Raw genomic sequence first — 19,448 nt, 5'->3', positions numbered from 1 at the left:
TCGATTTTGCCATGATCAGAGTGTCGTCCAAATAAAATATTATTCGGACACCTAATGGAGCCGACTTTACACCAAATATAAGACACCTGAACCGCCACATTTTCCCCTGCCACTGAAACCTCAGATAATGACTGTTTTCCAAATAGATTGGAATGGTGAAATATGCATCTTTCAAATCCAGATGTGCTGACTAATCTGCTCTCATCAGAAGACCACTCAATAAATAGATACCTTCCATATTGAAATTATTGTACTGCACCCAATCAATTCAGATCCCATAAAGCGGATATAGTGTAAAGAGAATATGTGTGCTAGGACCTTAGCGGTTTGAGGTGGACTCAACAGATGATTTGTGTAATTTTTAGGAGGTGTTAAGGTGTGATTATAAACGTTTTTGATGTAATCAGAGAGCAGTATGTGATTGTGTGCTGAGCAATAAGGACATCTGTTACAGAGCTCTGTGTGTGTCATATTCATTTGCATGCTCCTGGGCTGTGGAGGATGCTACAACTGGCGACGATTATGGGGATCTGTGCCATAAAGAAACAAGACTGCTCTCCCCGAGCATTTGCAATGCTAAAGCAAACTGCTCCTGCATTCTACATGCGCCCAAAGAGATGAAAAGCAGTTTGAAGTTGGTGTGTGTGGAAGTCTCGCTTCAGGCTAAATACGGCCCTTGAAGAAGTTGAAGGCCCGATGGAGGAGCACAGTCAAAAAGCCCACCAGAAACCCACTGGTAAAGCCAAAAGAAGAGATACTCAATCAATCAATCAAGACATTTGTAGAGCGCGCTACTCACCCGTGAGGGTCTCAAGGTGCTAAGGGTGGGGGGAGGGAGGGAAGGCAGCTACTGGTCAGCCATGTCTTGAGGCGTCTACTGATACTGTGCCACGTGATAACACAGCCGTCAGTGATACAAAGCAAACTGCTAAAGGCAGTGACAACCATGTACGATGCAAAAAGCTAAATGCAATAATGACCAAGTGCAAGAAACAGGGTTGTTACTCACCAGCAAGAAGGAAGATGGGGATCTACGACCTTGGATCGGATGTGATGGCCCAAGGGCAAGGGCATGGCTGGTGTTGAAGAAATTACAGGTGCAAACCAGCAGCCATTGTCTGAACAGCATACGCTCCCAACAGTAGTAGAAAAAAAACGCAAAGTACGATGCAGCTGTGTTTCTGAAAAAACCATTGCCATTTGACACAGCCAAAAAGTAGACTATTGGTGTCAGGTGCACTGCATGAATCGAGACATTTAATGGCTTTATAGATGTCCTAGAAGAAGCAAATGACAAGAAAATCATAAAATATTTAAAGAACTTGCCGGTGATGGAGTAAAAGAAGAGCTGAAGGAAATTTTGCAGACTGATACAATATTGTACCATTAGATCAAAATGTCGACTATGAAAGACACAATTTCAATCAAGCAAAACAGAAAACTGGTGAAATGATGGATGAGTTTGTTGAAAGACTTGATGTGCTTATCAAACACTGTAAGTTAAGTGAATTTAATGATGAAGAAGCCATAGGCCTCAGAGGCATGGATGGCTGCCTGTCAGACTCTTTCAGATAATGCATGTTGAGAGAGACGCTCAGCTTAGTGAAATGTCAAATTGCTGCAAGAGCCAATGACAGAGCAGATTGAAAAGCTGCTGATATAGAAGCTGGAACAGCGAACAATAAATGAGCGTTGGTCATGAAAAGGAAGCACAAGGTAGATGCACGCAAGGTTGTGTTTCCGATGTGGGTCTTCATTATCCCATGAAGGAAAATGTCCAGCCATAGGATAGACATACTAAGGTTGCGGGAAAGGCAACCACTTTATAACGGGTTGCAAAGCAAAAGAGAAACCAAATATGTCTCAGTGAGCAGAGAAAATGGACACCAGAAGGTTCCAGAAGCATTATTACCAAGCCCAAAAGGCATAAAGACGACATCAATTATGACAAGTAGAAATCAGATGAAGTCGATCATCATCAAGTTCATGTTACAAAGGCACGTCAACATCAACGTCATTATCAAGTGCCAATGAAGAAGATGGATGTGTGATGAAAGTATCGACCAAGAAACAACAGGCACACATCGGTTTAACTGTTTGTAAGGAGTAACAAAAGATAAAGGCGGACCACCAAATGAAATAACAGAATTCATTTGGACATTGCCCCAAGATTACAATAAAGGTCAACGTTTGCCTCATAACCTTTAACATAGACAGTGTTGAGTCGATTAACATCATGCTAGTTCAACAGCCTGTCTCCTATGCAATGCCTCAACCTGTCGAACATGAAGGTATTTACTTCCCGAGCTATACACTACACCCTAGGCTAGAGTGGATGCAACTGCTTTACCACCACAGAGGTTGGGGGGAGAGGGGGGATTAGTTGGGAAGGGTTATAAAAATTAAAACGAACTAAACATCCACTCGGAAGAGAGGGTTTAGAATTGACAAACTGTTCAAGTTGGAGGCACCCACACATGGAGAATCTGTGTCTTCATTAGATTACGATGGAACTGTGGGGAACGATAGTATGATATATTGCTTTTATTCAATGTGCTCAATTTTCAATAAAAAGAGTTTTGACAAAAAAAAATAAAGGTATACACATGGGCTGATTCCAAACAATTGCAGAGTCAAGGGTCATTCACAGTGACAATGCAACATAAAGCAGTATCAGTGCAAGTTCCAAATCATGTTCTTCAAGGAACTTCGTCCAGTGCATGCCTACCCAATTTTGCTACTAAGGCTGACATGGGACTAATATCTCTCAATGACAACCTCCACACTTGATCCGAAGTTGTGAGTCCATTTCCGTTGTTTCATGGCCTTGGCAGGCTTAAGACAATGAAAGTGCAACTTCACATTAATGAGGACCTTAGCTCTGTCGCAAAGAGGCACTGCAAAGTTGCTTTTTCACTTACAAGAAGCTCTTGAGAAAGAACTAGAAATGCTGTTGAAGCATGACATCTTTGAGTGCTCCACTGGTCCTACACCATGGGATTCTCCCATAGTGGTGGTGCCATAAAAGGACAGTGAAGGTGCAGTGCGCATCTGTGTTGATATGCACCAGGCAAACAAAGCAATCAAGAAAGAAAGACATCCTGGTCCACACATAGCAGACATGATCATGCAACTGAATATTGCCAAAGTCTTCTTCCGTTTTGACCTGAACAAGGGATACCATCAACTCGAGTTGGAATAGAATTGTAGATACATCACTACTTTTTCGACTCATATTGATTTGTTCAGATACAAATAGTCAAGTTTTGGAGTCTACAGCTGCAGAAATATTTCAGGATGTTATTTGCCAAATAATTCAACCTGTCATGCATGCTTTTAATTACAGTGATGACATACTGGTATTTGGAGCAGTTCAAAAGGAGCACGACAAAGCTCTTACAAAAGTGGGCCAGTTCCTTGCTGATTCAGGTCTCACTCAGAGCGCAGCAAAGTGTGAGTTTCACAAGACCAAACTCAAATTCTTTGGGCACATATTCTCTGATGCGGGAATAACTCCTGACCTCGATAAAGTGCAAACATGATCAGCTACTTGCCCCCCACAAGATGTCATCATTCTGGGATCCTTCTTAGGCATTGCAAGTGATTGCTCAAGGTACATTTGTGAATGTGCTACTGTGTGTGCCCCATTTAGAGACTTAAGAAAACAAAATGTCCCATTCCAATGGTCTTCTGAATGTGCTTCAAAAAAATAAAATATGTAATTGAGAATGCAACTGAGATGGCTTAATTTTACCCCAAGTTACAGACTCAGATCAAAGTAGAGGCTGGGGGCAATTCTTAGTCAACATAATGGTCATTCGAATGCTCAGAAAACACATTGTGGCCAATGCCAGTCGAAGCCTGTCTGACACAGAATGTGTCTATTCTCAGCCGGAGAAGTAGTGTAGTGTGGGCCTGCAAACATTTTCATGTGTTTCTATATGGAAAAAATGTCACTATCATTACAGTTCACAAAGTGCTGCTCACCATTTTGGGAAATCCAAAAGCCAAGATGCCCCCTCACACTGAGAGGTGGGGGCTGCGACTGCAAGAATATGACTATGCAATTATACACAAGCCAGCCAAAAGACCAGAACCCTGCTGATTGCTTTTTGATGACTACCAGAACAGCTGAGGAGTCCATTAACTTCATTGTGAGGTCCAGCACACCAGTAGCACCTATCAATTGACCAGATTATTGCTGCTACTAATGCCGATAAGAGCATGCTTATCCTCAAAGACATAATTTTAACCAAATTGTGCAAGTGTTCAACCTTTAGATGACGATGTTGCATTTCAAAAATTCACAAATTTACAGAATGAACTCTCTGTGACCAGGGAAGGTGTTGTATTGAGAGACTCGAGAATCGTCATACGTGAACGCCTAAGACAGCAGGTCATTGAACTAGCTCATGAAGGGCATTGTAGCTACTAGAAGAGCCCTAAGAGACCGCGTATGTTTACCATGCCAAGACGAGCGAGTTGAAAGGAAACTAAAAGACTATCACCTTTGCCACTGCCTTACTATAAAAGTGACGCAGCATACATTGGCAATATCTGACCTTCCTGGACAGGCTTGGGAAAGAACTGCAGTCAATTTATTTGCACCCCTACCACATGGTAGTCATTGATGAGTATTCACGCTATCCTTTAGTGGAGGAATTATCATTAACAACACATAACAAGGTCATTGAGCGCCTGGATGACATCTTTGCAACGTGTGGTATTCCCGTCATTCTCAATGTTTGCCTTTTCAGTAGCAAAGAATTCAAGGACTTTCTAGTCAGACTAAATATAAGGCATCAATGGGTATCCATGGAGGAAATCGAGTTAAACCAAGCTCTGTGTCAAGCCCTCTGTGCTTATTGTTTAACTCCTCATTCCACAACTGGTGAGAGCCCTGCCACCTTGCTATCTGAGAAAGCCATCGGGACCAAACTACCACAGTGGACAGTAGACAAAACCTTGAATGCTGACAAGGTTCATGTCACAGACACTTCTCAAAAGTGCAAATTGAAAACATGATGAAGGTGTCTAGGTCTTGGTCAAGACCGAATGAAAGTGGAAAACCGACACTGCATTTGCTGTTGATTCACTGAAAGTTGCGATATGCAAATGACACATGGTGATAGCGCATCGTCCTGGAAAATCCATCACATGGTACACTTCACACTTTAAGCATATACCTTGACTATTGTTAGGCTCCTGCAGTTATGAATGAGGTGATTCCGCCTAACAGTCCAGATCAAGCATCAGACCTGGTGCCATCAGTGCACGATTAGAGTGCCTCTGAATCAACTCATACCACTCGATCTGGTTGACTAGTGCGAGCGCCTCAATTCCTTATTGAAGAAATACAATGCAACTGTTGTTTGTACTTTTTATTTAACAAGGGGGGGTGGAGTGTTGTGAAATTATGTACGCTAGGACTCTTTCGGTTCTGGGCGGACTCAACAGAGGAAATATGTAACTTGCTGTGAGGTGTTAAGATGTGGTTATTAACGGTCATGATGTAATCAGAGAGCAGTGTGTGATTGTACGCTGAGGAGTAAAGATGTCTGTTACACAGCTCCATGTGTGGCGTATTCACTTGTGTGCTACCGGACTGTGGAGGACGCTACATCAATTACCAGACTTAAATCTTGGTCTTTTATCTCTTCCTTAAGTCAATTGCACCCTTCTCCAGGAGAGCTTTCTACTCTTGAGTAACCAAAACCTCTTGCTCCTTTGAAAATATCAGAACTCTTGGTCTTTTTTTTTTACACTGGAAATCCTACAAATGCTCTACCATGACCCTGTTCTGTCTTCAAATCCCCTGGGTCCCTCATGATCTCTTTCCAATGTGTCAAAAAGCAGGCAAGTCTGCCACCCAGTTTTACATTTATATTACATATATATAGGGCCTCCTGCAAAATATTCCTGACTCTCCCGAGCCAATCTCTTGCCTTTTGAACTTCTAGCTCGTCCCCTTTGATGCTGAGGGAAGAAGCTTGGTATCAACGAAGGGATATAAATCCTCGAGAACACAATGCCCGAGTAATTCCATATCCTCAGACGGGAAATCGACCCCGCATTTTTCCAGCTCCACCAAAACATTTCTTATATCCTTCTAAACCTTCTGGATTTAATTGAATGTTCCCACATATCTCAACATATCCTTAACAAACTCTTCACCAAACAGCAAATCATTGGCTTCTGACCCCGACTCCTTATTGGCAATCTTAGCCAATTTAGAGTCTATTTTCGTAAGGTTTCTTTTCCTCCTCTCAAAACATAAGGCTTCATTAGAGTTACCCAACAAGCAAATTGCCCTTTGCACCCACTCATGCATCTTTTCTACATTAATGCGTGCATTATTCATATATGCCTCCTAACACATATCGAAAATCTTTTTCAAAGGACCCAGCACATCCATCAATCTATCCTGATAACCAGTTAGGCCTTTATTCAGACCCTTCATAGGATCCCCTCCAGATTATTTAGAAACACCACCATCTTAGGATCCAGCTTGGTGGTATATGCCACCTTATCACTCAACATTGATCTTGGACACTCTGACCTTAATCGAGTTTTCACTTCCTTTGGCATTCACATCTGATCCAATACTCCACATATTGAATGACGTTATTTGCTGGGGTCCACCGAGGTGATAACGTATGCTTACCAAGAATAAGATCAAACATGTCCTCTCCAAAAGTATCAAATAATCCTTTAACCACACTTTCTTGAGCTCCCGCTTTTGTCTCTTCATCCTAGTTTCCTCCGGATCTGAATCCTCAAAATCAGAAGTACAACTTATCTCAGAATCACCACTACTTGATGATTCATCACAAGCAACCACTTTGTGACCCCTTTTTGTTGCCTTTATAGCCATATCCTCCAACTCCAAACGAGTTGCCCTTTTCCTTTTATTACCAGGAACATCATGTTGCCTTACAATATGGGATTTATCCAAATCAGATGCTTCTTTTTCTGTATTGTGTTTGCTCCTCAGTAGACACACCTGTATTTACCATTGACTCCTCAACTGACCACAAATGCTCTTCCTCCACCTTGTCAGCTGATTTACTAATGGCAAGTAGTAACCTCTCCACACAATCACCCAATCTTTTTCCTAGTTGAGATGCCAAATTCAAGTAAGCCTTATTCACAGAGGCCTGAACCATCCTATCTCACCAAGACTCTGATCCTCAACTGAGAATACCATAATGGCAAAATAAAGATTACTTCCAGTTAACTCCAAAAAAGCCTGACTTCCATCAAAAGATATCAAAATATCTAAACCCCTCTAAACTTGCTGACGAAGCGTCTACTCAGTGTTACTAGTAACGATAATTTCCCATTACCAAAACATGGCTGCTGCCACTCCCCACTCGCAAAGCTACAGTTTCTCAAAACAAAATGGCCCCCGCTCACACGCCTGATGTGCTCTCATACGGTAGCCTGAATTAGTCAAAGAACTGCTTGTCATGCATATGCACATAGCCGGGAGTGACTAACAGCACTCACACAAAAGCGGCTGAACAGCTGTCAATCACTTGAACTTCAATTATGAACAGCTCACTCACTCCCAGCAGGTAGAACCTGTCAGCCTAGTGCTTCTTTTTAACAAAAGCACATGCGCCGCCAACCATAAGTCCCATCGAAATAAAGCTGTTTTCAGTGTGCCCAGCATATTCCTTCCATAAAAAGCCCATAAATTACAATGAAATTATCCAAAAAAAACAAAACATTCTAAACCCCTCACTTAAAATGTATTCTACTTTCTACCAAACAAACAGCTCCTTAAATATCACAAACATAATAAAAACCTCACATAACTAACTACAAACCGCCATAAATATCCAGACTAAGGCAAATGACTTATCTGTACATGAGCAGCAACAAATAAGGAAGATGGCTGCAGGTTCTGAGTATTTATGCATGTTCAGAAAGTTTTAAGGTACTGGTTCGAATTCAGTGTTCTATCCTTGTAGCTAATTTGGATTAATGTGTCTAAGCTGTCCTTGGCACTCAGAGACCTGGGTTCTATTTCTAGCTTCAGCAATTAATGAAAAATCATTTATTTGATTTCATGTGCCTTAAATTGTAAATATGTGCCATGTAAATGTGTAAATGTGTTCTCTCTACAAACAATGCAATGCTCCATTCATCATCAATCATTTTTACCACCGCCATTTAATGAGATTAATTGGAACATCACTAATCTGGCATTTTACATTCAGAGACTTCACCTTTCCTGGGTGAAATTAAGGCACTGAGAGTAAGTAGGTGAGGACTTACTGATTTCGCCAGAAGCTCCTCATTTCTATGGGGACACTCAGTGTCCCACTCATGTACTTGGCAACTGGGAACACATGGTTTCACTTTTTCTGACCCGGGACCTGCATGGCATTCTGTCACTTCCATTAATCAAATAAATATGTCAATTCCTACAGTGGTTGTGTATTGCTAAGGTGTCACACATGCAAGAATGTTTATCTGTTTTTCATTGGGTAACTTTTATGGGCTTCTGTTGGAGTGTATATTAAACACAGTTCCTGTTCTGCTGATGAAATACTAATACAGTACGTTTACCACGATTCTGTAAAGTTTTCTCAAGGTGTTGCACACTTAAAGCAATGACTAATCAATTAATGAAAACATATACATTGGTTTATATTGTCGTCTTGAAACTAAATGAATGGCAAACATTGCTAGCAAAATGTTTGTTTTTTAGGTCAAAACCAATCATTCAGTTTGGAATGAACTTAAGTCAGCGGTTGGCATAGTAATGAAGTTCCATGGCACCTTCCTAATTGATCCGCTCACACATGGGGTGTTCACCATTCTCCTGAGCATGGTGTTCTTCCCTCTGCTATACTTCATGACACTCAATGTGGCACGAGAGAGGGAGAAACACAAGGAATTACTACGGATGATGGGCTTGCGTGACATGTCTTTCTGGTGAGTAATGAAAGTTTTAAATATGCTTAAATTGGATGGTCATCTTATCTTTTACCATTGTCATCTTATCTTTTATCACTCCAAAACATAACTGCTAGTCTGTTTCTAGTTCACTGGATATTCCCTTCTAATGTTACCTCCCAGGGTGAGTTATTGTTCTATGGTTACAAACACTCATTTTGACATCTGTACAGAATGGTTTAAAGGTCAATTTTCAATGTTCCTACTTTGTTGCTGCATAGTATACTACTCAGTTTTACCATTACATACAAATGGATTCTGCACTCTTTCCATAAGTAAAGTTATAGTTTCTCCGACTACGTTAATTTACTGTGTAGTTTTCTGAGTATCTTGTCTACGTTATATCTCGAGTAATACTTCTAGTTATTTTGGGCCAGATGTACGACCATTCCAAATTGCGACTCGCAATTTGCGGTCAATTGCGATTCACAATTTGGAATGTACAACAGTGTCAGAGACACTGATTACGATTCCTAATGGGGTCGCAAAATGCGAGGCTCATGAATATTAATGAGCCACTCGCAATTTGCGACCCCATTGGGAATGGCTGGCCCTCCCAGGGATGGTGGCCTGCTGGTCTCAGCAGACCTCCATATCTGGGACTGCTTGTCAATAAAGCAGTTTTTTTTAAAAAGCAGACCTTTTCCTTAAAGGAAAATGAGATGCTTTTAAAAAAAAAAAAAAAAAATTAATCGTTTTGTGTTCCATTTTTTCAGGGCCGGCAGTGGTCCCTGGGACCACTGCCTGCCCTTAAAAAATATTTTTAGAGCCAGTCACAAAGGGGAAGGGGTCCCCTGGGGACTCCTTCCCATTTGCGACTCCATTACCACCCTGAGTGAGTGTTTTGCGATCGCATTGGCTAGAGAGTCGCTTTTAGGAAGCGAACTACCCTTCCTAATAGCGAGTCGCAAAATAGTGTTTGTACATGGCCATGTAGGTTTTTGCGTGCGCAAACGGGTCGCAAATCCGTTTGCGAATGCAAAAACTGGTCGTACATCTGGCCCTTTATTCTCTGGATAATTTAGATTTTTTGGACTTTTCTGAAGTTTGTGCTTTCAGGGTTGGTTGTCTGTGTACATTTGATCATGAGAAACTCTGCAATTTCTAATCCATTCCGTATACTAAAAAAAGGACATTCATGATTTGTGGCTTTCAGCTCATTCATAAACTTCTCAGAACCTTGTAGGACCTCGATTACATGAACCACTCCCAACAATGCTTTTATTTTCTCTGTTCTCACGGCCACCCCTTTGATAATCTTGTTGGCTCATGTTGCCGTTGCCAGTGGTCCAAATACCATTTTAAGAAAAAATAATTATGCATGGGACCCTTAGCCCATGTCACTGTTAGATCTGAAGGAATTTAATATGAATCACTTGATATTGCTTGGAATAGGTAAGTTCAGAAAATATCTGCTTTATTAGCAGTTAATAAATGCGTATTTTGGATTCCCTCTACAATGCGTAGTAATAACCACAAATTGTGTCTTTGCTTATTTTTATGTAGTTGTTTTTACAGTGTTGGGTAGTGCATTTCAATAATGTCAGAGCACTGACTAGGAGCTCCCCAGTTGCCATATTGTACATGAGGTGTAGAAAAGTGACTTTTAATAATTATAATATAAAGAGCCATCTATATGTCGGATTTATAGACCTGTGAGTGGCCGGTGTTCCAGACACTATACTATCGATACTAATAAAGCCACATAAAAATAGCTATGCACATGCGAGATGGGGAAGGTTGGTGAAATGACCTGTCGCATTGCAGTAGTGAAAGGGGTCCGGCAGGGATGCCTATTGGCCTGACCCTCTTCACCCTATATATAAATGAAGTGGTGAGGCATTTAGACATTTCCTGCAATGACACACCAAACGTAGTCTCTTTAAGGGTGCCAGCACTGCTATTAATTTCAAAAACTCCTTCCGGCCTACATGTCCAAATTGACCAGTTTATGACATTATTTTACTTATCGGGGGTTGGAGTTTAATTCAGAAAAAACAAAATACATGACATTTAACTCTTATACATCACACAAGGATTCCCTAAAAGATGTAGGGGTTAATTTTGAGCATGTTACACATTTTGAAGACAACATTATTCTATGGCAATAACAAGTATCTATAAGAATACAACATTAAGAACTATCTCTTCAGCCCTAGAAATACAAAACATTAAGGCTCTGTGTACATCGCTATATGGGGCAGAGCTGTGGGGTCAGGTTAAGCTTCCAAAATACTGAGTGCAGAAAAGACATATTAAAAATATGTAATCAATTTAACATAGAGCACCCCATTCTTTCCACTATTCAGTGATTTTGGACAGAAACCCGTTGCCCATGTCATGAAGTTGAGTCATTTGCTGTATTGGAGTAGACTGTGGCATACTGAAAAGCATTCCATTTACAGGACAGCTCTTCAAGAAATTCTGAAATTGAAAAATCACTTAAACATCCCATGGCTTGCATACGTCAAATCCACGCTGTACAAAGTAGTACCTAGAGGTTGTATTACTGTCGACCACTGAGGCCCATTCGGTGACTCTGGCAGTCCTAAAAGAAAAACTGTATTCCTTTGCATGGGAGGGAAATCATTATAAGTGCAAGTATGGAAGTATTTCAGATAGCTTTTTGGATCATAAAAGCATACCATTGTTCGTCCAGTCTCTAAGCAATTGTATGTCAAATTCAGATATGAAATTAATCTTATATACAGCAACTGTAGCGCACTAAGAAACCTTCTGATAAAGGTACATGTCCTGTATGCAAAACAGACAGAAACAGTTCCACGTTAGTTTTTTTTTTTTTACAAGACTTATAAACACCCTCCTCCCTACCCCCCACCTGCAGGACATGTATTTTGCCCATTCTCTGCATGCTGGGTACAAAGCTCTTGAGGATCCTGAGATCGGACACGAAAGAGATAATTGTCTACAGTGTGGCAAAATATTTATCAATTATGCGGCTACTGAGAAGAAAGCACTGTACTGAAGATTGCAAAAGTGTAGGTGTTGACAATTAATTTGATTTTAAATAATAAATTTCTGATATAGCAATGTTTTAGACCAGGTTTTATAACCTTCCGTGAATTGTTGAAGAACTATGATTCTTGACTTTATGTACCATTGAGACTGTATTTTTTTTACTTTGCTTTGTTTTATGGATTTTTTGTAACTGAAATAAATAACATTTTTGTATTGTAAATTAAACACAGACACATTCTAGAGTATATGCTCAAAAGCAAATCATCAGCACAATGGACTGAATGGTACACCCTTAATGTGTATGCAGAGGGTTTGCGCTTGTAATGGGGTGTAAGACAAGTGCAATATCAGGAGAAATATAAGCAGAATTGTAGAGGGAGAAAACGTACGGTAGGTAGAGGATCATAGAAAGAGATTCAAGTATGGGAGGGTTCAATACAAAACGTGCTGCATATTGAAGCATTCTGGAACTTAAATAGAACTATCTTCTGGATTTTGCTGATTTGGTTTGAATGTTTCCACTCATACTTTAGACATACAGGTCTGTGCAGCACAAATACATCCAACTTAGGCATTAATGAAATAAATCTACAAAACAGCTCAGACATTAGGTGTCTTTAGTATACATTAAATGATCACATAAAAAAGATATGTATTATTTTTTTCAGACTATGAATGACTTTAAGCAGTAATTATAGCTATGTTCAATTAGATCATTTGTTGTCCATATTATGACCACAAAAGGTAGTTATGAGCAGTCCTTTACAGACCCCTTTTGCTATACTCATTAGGGCACACCTGTGGCATTTAGTTACTGTTAGAAATGGGATTTCTGGTTGGCTAGTGCATGCGCCTAAGCCAGGCAGAAACCACCACTCTAGTGAGGGCAAAGGAGTTACACACTGAAGATAACCCCTGCTTACCCCCTTGGTAGCTTGGCACGAGCAGTCAGGTCTATCCCATAGGCAATGTGTAAAGCGTTTGCGCAACACAGTCACAGAGCAGTGAAACATTAGGCACACCACAAAAGAAACTCCACACAAGGTTATATCAAAAATAGCCTTTGTATTACTCATAAAACACATTAGAGCATAATCACATATATACACTGTGCCACCTGGCACTAGGTATCACTTTACAGGGTATTATATACATGACAGGGCCAATCGGGCCACTCTCAGAACCATCACAAATCACAATTGTACCGTTAGAGAAATCAACCAGTAACTACTAGTAAAAGTGCTCTTAGCACCACACATGAGGCATAAACATCTTAGGCATACATCCTAAATCACCAGTGCACCACAGTAATATTTATAGGGTTCACACATCACCTCAGGGGCATGAACATCAGAACAGTATTGGCATAGCACATTATTCGTAACGTAATCAACAGGAGTGCAGTACATCAGGCCCAGCTTAGGCCTACACCTCATCAGCAGCAGGGACCTATAGTGCACCTGCCACCAGGGAATTGTTCCCAAGTCACTGTTCCCCGGCGGGGGCCCTATATTGGTCTCGCCCCGCAATGCCACCTTAACACAAGATTGCCCCCGATATCTCAGAAGCGTGCAACTGCCCTGGACCATGCAGTGCAGCTGCACTTCGTGGGGGGGGACAAATGCCGGAATATCCTTGGTGCTTCTTCGGTACCCAAAAGGTCTGCTAAGGGCCCTTCAGGGCCGAGAACACGGCAGCACCGCCCGGGGCGGAAGGCGCCCTGGTCTCTCCAGGCTCTTACCCGCTTTCCAGCCGTATTCTTGGTTGGCAGGATCTAGTCCACCGCAGACTCTGCATCACGTTGGGGCACTGCAGGCCCGGAGCTTCCAATGGCTCCCGTCATTGCTCCACATGCTGCCTCACTCTGGTGGCTCAAAGCAGATGCGAGCCCACGAGGCTCAACTTTCTTTTGTGGTCGTACTCTGGTGGCTCAAAGCAGATGCAACCCCACGAGGCTCGACTTTCTCATGCTGTCGGGCCCCCGCCCACAACCAGGCAAAGCCGCCTGTCATCAGCGTCTGCTTTGGCTGCACAGGTCCTGCCCACAGCCAGGCTGAGTCTTCGCTTGACTTCCGGCTGCTATGACTTTCGGAGTGAGGTCTCCGTCGGCTTCTGGGGAAATGGCGCAACTTTGTATTCTATACCTGCCAGACAAATCATGCCCCACGAGCCCCCGTCGGGGCTCCAAACCCCCCGGGCACTCTCTACTCCCCTTCTTCTCCACTGCAGGGGAATGGGACTGCACTCACAAGTGCTCCTAACTATCCCACAGTGAGCGCCTCAGGCCCAGGTCCAGGGCAATGAGTACAACATGCAGCGCTCCACCTGTCTCCTAATTCCAGACACCAGCCGGAAGCAGGCAGCACTTCTCTCCAGGAAGTGCACAGGCAGGCCTGCACACTGGGGCTCCAAGACAGACAGCAGACACCTCAGTTGCCAAGCAGGACAGCAGGTTAGTCCCCAGCGGCGGTTCCTCCTGGCATTCCGGCAACCTGCTGGCCAAAAGGTCTCAGTAAGCACAAAACACCCTTTTTCATGGGGTCACAGCCCCAATACTTATACCCCTAGGTTCTTTGTTCTTTCCCGGGCTCTGTGCCCGGTCTAAATCAGTTCTGGGGGGCACTTAACATTTTATTTACAGTGCATCAAAACCTCCTTTGTAAGTGTAGGCTCTGGCCCCAAACACACTACAGGGGGGGGCAGAGACAGCATTATGGAAGACAGGCACAGTCCTAGGATTAGGTGCTGCTCCTCCCACTACTCCAAATGCAGATGGGCCTATTCAGCCTAGCGCTGACTCACCCAGCCCCTCGTGAGCCACTGCACCTCCCCAGCCCCTGCCTTTCCAGAGCCAGACATGAAGTACACATAAGGCAGCCACAAAGACACATAGCACAAAGAAATGGCCACTTTTAAAAGTGGCATTTCCAAAATAGTGACAATAAATCTGCAAACACCTTTACACAGCATGTATTACCACTATTCCAAACATACCAAAATTGATCCGGCTACTCCTCTCAGATCAGGGATTTCCACTGAAACACGTATCAGGGAATCCCCAATGCAATCCTATGAGAGAGCAGCCTCAGAGTAGTGAGAAACCAAAATGGCTGTTTGTCACTACCAGGACATGCCACACAGTTAAGGCACATGTCCTACCTTTTACCTACAGTACACCCTGTCCATAGGGCTAGCTAGGGCCTGTCTTAGGGGTGACTGATATGTAGTAAAAGGGGAGTCACAGACGTGGCAACCATTTTATGTGCCACGTCACAGTGGCAGTAAACTGCGCGCGCAGGCCCTGCAATGACAGAGGCCTGAGACAGGTTTGAAAGGCTACTTTGGTGGGTGCCGCAAGCAGCCCTGCAAGCCCACGAGTAGCATTTAATTTACTGGCCCTGGGTATCTTAGATACCACTTTACAAGGGACTGATAGGTAAATTAAATATGCCAAACAGGTGTAGACCAATCTTACCATGTTTTACCATAGAGAGCATAAGCACTTTACACTGGACAGCAGTGCTAAAGTGCCCAGAGTCCTGAAACCACTAACATCAGGTCAGAAAAATACCAGGAGGAAGGCAAAAAGTTCTGGGATGATCCTGCAAAAAAGGCTAAGTCCAACAGTTAACATTGAATTAAGTGTATAAATGACTCAATGACAAACCACCTGCCCAATTAAATTGGAACACTGTGCCTCTAGATTCAAGCTATCCTGGCTGCTGAGGGGTGAATGCCCGAAACTGGTCCTAGGATGCTCGTGTCGCCAAATCCACTGACCTGAAGTGATGCCCAGTCCACGGGAACGAAGAGAGCTCTCCACACTCGCCAAAGACAGCCCCCCTGATATGGAAAAGAGATTCTCTCATACAGGAAGGCTAGCCCAGGGAGATGCGGGGAATTATATCCAACACAGGTAGCCTCTTCTGAATCCCCAAAAGGTTCAAGGAAAGCGAATTCAAATGAGTGTCCTAGGAGAGAAAACAAGAAATGTCCCAAATGAAATTCTATCCCCTTATGTAAATCTCAAAAACTTTGTAAGGATATTATGCCTGTCCTGTAGAGACAGTTGTTCCACTTACCAGCCAGATTTGATAAGGAACGTATGAACTTTGTGAGTGATTCGAAGAACAAGGTAAATCAGGCACATCAGTTATTTCCTTCACAGTCCGCAGAAGATCCGAAGAGGAAGAGGCAGATAAATCCACAAAGGTTTGCTTTCAATGTCCAAACATGTTTAAAGGCGTAAATTCCCCAAAAAGTCTGACTTTACAAATTCGTAGGCCTCTTAAGAGCATTCACAGCCTATTACTGAGAACATATGGAGAATTCCAACCATCGGGACTTTGGCACAAAATAAAAAAAGCTGGAGTATGGTTCAATTTCCCAAAAGGCCTTTTATTTCGGGGGCGTTTATTCAGCCCAATGTTGCCACTTGATATTGGGGCCAGAAATGTTCATGAATTGGCGCTTAAGCAAAAAAATAATCAGGGAGGTGCCACTGTAATAAACATGGTCGCACATTAGATATAGACGCGACCGTGGTTGCAGCAAGAAAAAGGACGCGGCCACGAAAGCAATCTGAATGCGGCCGCGAATTACCTTCAAACGCGGCCGCGGAGTCACACACTGCTCAAATAAATAAAAAAAATAGGTGCTGCTCATTAAATGCCTTTAGCGCTACTGCGCAATAACAGGTAAACGCTCCATCCACAAAAAGAATCAGGGAGCGGTAGCGTGCCAGCTGGCAAAAGAAAAGGAACAAAAAGGATTAGCAGCCCAAAAGAAATAGGATTTAATACCTCCACAGAAAAACAGGTTTCAGCCACAGCAAGGATGATCTCCACGAAGGAACAGGAAGTGGGAGTGGTCTCAAGGGTGAAGTTTCCGGAAGCCAAGCACTGGGTCCATCTGCTGGCCTGCATTTATACCCTTAAGGGAGCGTGTAGAAATTCCTGTCCTTCTTCAGCCCCTAAAGGGAGCGTGTATAAATTCCTGTCCTTCTTCAGCATGGCAAGGGAATCTCGCAAAACGTTCTCTATCTCTGCAGAGCAGGCATTGCTACCCCTGACTAACAGTGGGGCCATTTGATGGTACAAGAGGCTTGAGCTGTGACAGCTTGTTTCCGGTCCAGGGAGGACCTGGCTTGGCAGTTCGGGCAGGATTGTTCCCATGAGGCACAGGGTCAAGACTGATTTGCATATGGCCATGTCTAAACTGGGGTGGCATGATGAACAGAAGAATGATGGATGTAACCCAGATCTCGTAACTGGGGGTGAATGTTTTGATTTGGTCTGCATTCCGTCCATCAATTGTGTGTCTTTTGCTTTCTCGACCTAAGCATGCGGGGTATGCCCAGACGTGGGTCCCGGGCTCACTGTTCCACTGGATTCTAGCTATCCTGGCTGATGAGGGGTGAAAGCCCGAAACCGGTCCTAGGATGCTCGTTTATGGTCCAGGGAAGACCTGGCTTGGCAGTTCGGGCTGGACTGTTCCCATGAGGCACAGGGTCAAGAATGATTTGCATATGGCAAGGTATAAACTGGGGTGGCATGGTGAACAAAAGAATTATGGATTTAACCCAGACCTCTTGATTGGGGCTGAATGTTTTGATTTGTTCTGCATTTCGTCATCAATTGTGTGTCCTTTCAATTAAATTGACTGCCATCCGAATAATTTGATGTGCCCAATTGTGTTGAAAAGTAAACATTACAAAGTTCATAAATTAGTCTATCAACATTTCCGTATATAATCAATAACACCTTTTTCCTTTCCATACAAAAACAACCCACACCACCTGCATATATGTATATTACGTTCGTGTCGAAACATATTTGAATATGGTGAAGTCCTTGAGCACCTCAAATCCATAAAAAATGATTCTATATATTTCTAGTAAATGCAGAAATCATGCTCTTTTATGTATGTCTTTTGATGCTTAATACGATGTTAATCTGTTGTTTGTGTACACTTATAATTAAACTCAGCGAAATATCAGCATAACTCATGTAATCTTGTGACCTTCGTGATATGTTTGTTACCCGAAATTCCATCAGTAGACCACATCGCGTAATTGTGTGCCCTTGGCTGCAAAATGTTTCCACAACCTTTTGGGAACAAGCTACCTTGATAACCTGCACTTCGAACACTGGCAATTGTGAGGCATCAGCATTAGGAAGGAGAGATCGGGAACTGAAGTGAAGCAGAGAGTTTCAGATTCGAGCCTGTAGTGCGGACTGTAGGAGTCATTTACAAGAGGGTGGTATCAGGGCATCCACAGGTGACATGTATGCATTCGTTGTTGTTTTTCAAGCTCATTTAGGGGTAGGAGAACAACAGAGCTTCTGGCAGTTTATGCATCTATAGAAAAACTTTCTTGGCAGACCAGCAGCTGGAGAATACTGGCTCAAATAGCGTGTCATGGACAGGGCTCCCAGCACTATGCTTTCTACCTGAACACAAGAAGCACAACATGACAACCCTGGCGTGAAAAAATCAATTCCCCCAATGAATTCAGAGGGCTCCCCACACCCAGTAAGTCAGGGACACTCATCTTTTGCTTTCCTAAAATGAGCCTCTTTGTAGGGGAACACACGTTGATCTGCCCATCATGCTGCTGGTCAGCAGAAGCAATTTGGCAACAAAATCCCGCTGCACCATCAGCAAAGCCTGCAGTTCATTGTAGTTGTGGCAGTAGTGACCCTGTGTCGCCAAATGATAAGTAATCCCCTGACTCAGTAGACTACATTAGTCAGTATAGAAGTCATCCTGCATATAGCTATTTGAACCACACGCACCAGCCTTGGCAGAGAAAGATTGTGAATGTGATTAGAACGGGTAAATGAAATTGGACAGACACTAATATTTGGAAAGAGACACCTAGGGTGCATCCTGCAGGAAATAAGTGTCCTTTCCAATTTAGTTACGGATACATTTACATTTGACGGCTGACTGTAATTCAATGATAACACGCATCACTATAATAAGACAAAAAATGAAAGCAGCAAGAGGGCTGCAGTGTTTGCTTAGCTCCTGTCATCTACATCCTGATCCATAAAGATTTGCAGAATGAGCACACACGCCATAGGAAATGGTTATTCTGATTTGCTATTAATGAAAAAGAAACATGCTCCAGTGATGCTGATGAATGCCTCAAACCACTAATCAAAAGCAGTACATACAGTGAATCGTTCTTCCATTTGAATAGACGAGTGACAGATCAATTCACTACATCTTTATCAGGCCACTGTTAATTACACAATTTACACACTACTCACTGTTGGTGTCTTTACTCGATGTTCAGTGTGGTATGAATGCCTACTGTTGGCCACTGACCTCCACCTACATGGGCTTCCCAATCACCTGAATATAACTGAGCTGAATAGACACAGTCACACTGCAGCTTGTCTCTGTATCACTGACTCCCTCAACCTCTACTGTGCCCAGTGCAACGTCTTTTGCCTTTTACCAGACCCCAAATGTCATAATTATTTAACCATGTG

General features: G+C 42.7%; 1 protein-coding gene across 5 annotated transcripts in view; it reads left to right on the top strand.

The window, feature by feature from the left end:
* Positions 1 to 19,448, top strand: part of LOC146810317 (ATP-binding cassette sub-family A member 10-like) — a 1,555,322-nt gene that overhangs the window by 160,737 nt on the left and 1,375,137 nt on the right. For all 5 annotated transcript variants that reach the window (XM_085617313.1, XM_085617310.1, XM_085617311.1 and 2 more), the window contains exon 6: positions 8,720 to 8,946. In XM_085617313.1, coding sequence (XP_085473439.1) covers positions 8,720 to 8,946 — 227 coding nt within the window. The remainder of the gene's footprint in view (positions 1 to 8,719; positions 8,947 to 19,448) is intronic.

This window comes from Triturus cristatus, chromosome 7, assembly GCF_964204655.1.
Source record: "Triturus cristatus chromosome 7, aTriCri1.1, whole genome shotgun sequence".
NCBI classification, from domain to species: domain Eukaryota; kingdom Metazoa; phylum Chordata; class Amphibia; order Caudata; family Salamandridae; genus Triturus; species Triturus cristatus.
This window is presented reverse-complemented; position numbering and strand designations above follow the sequence as displayed.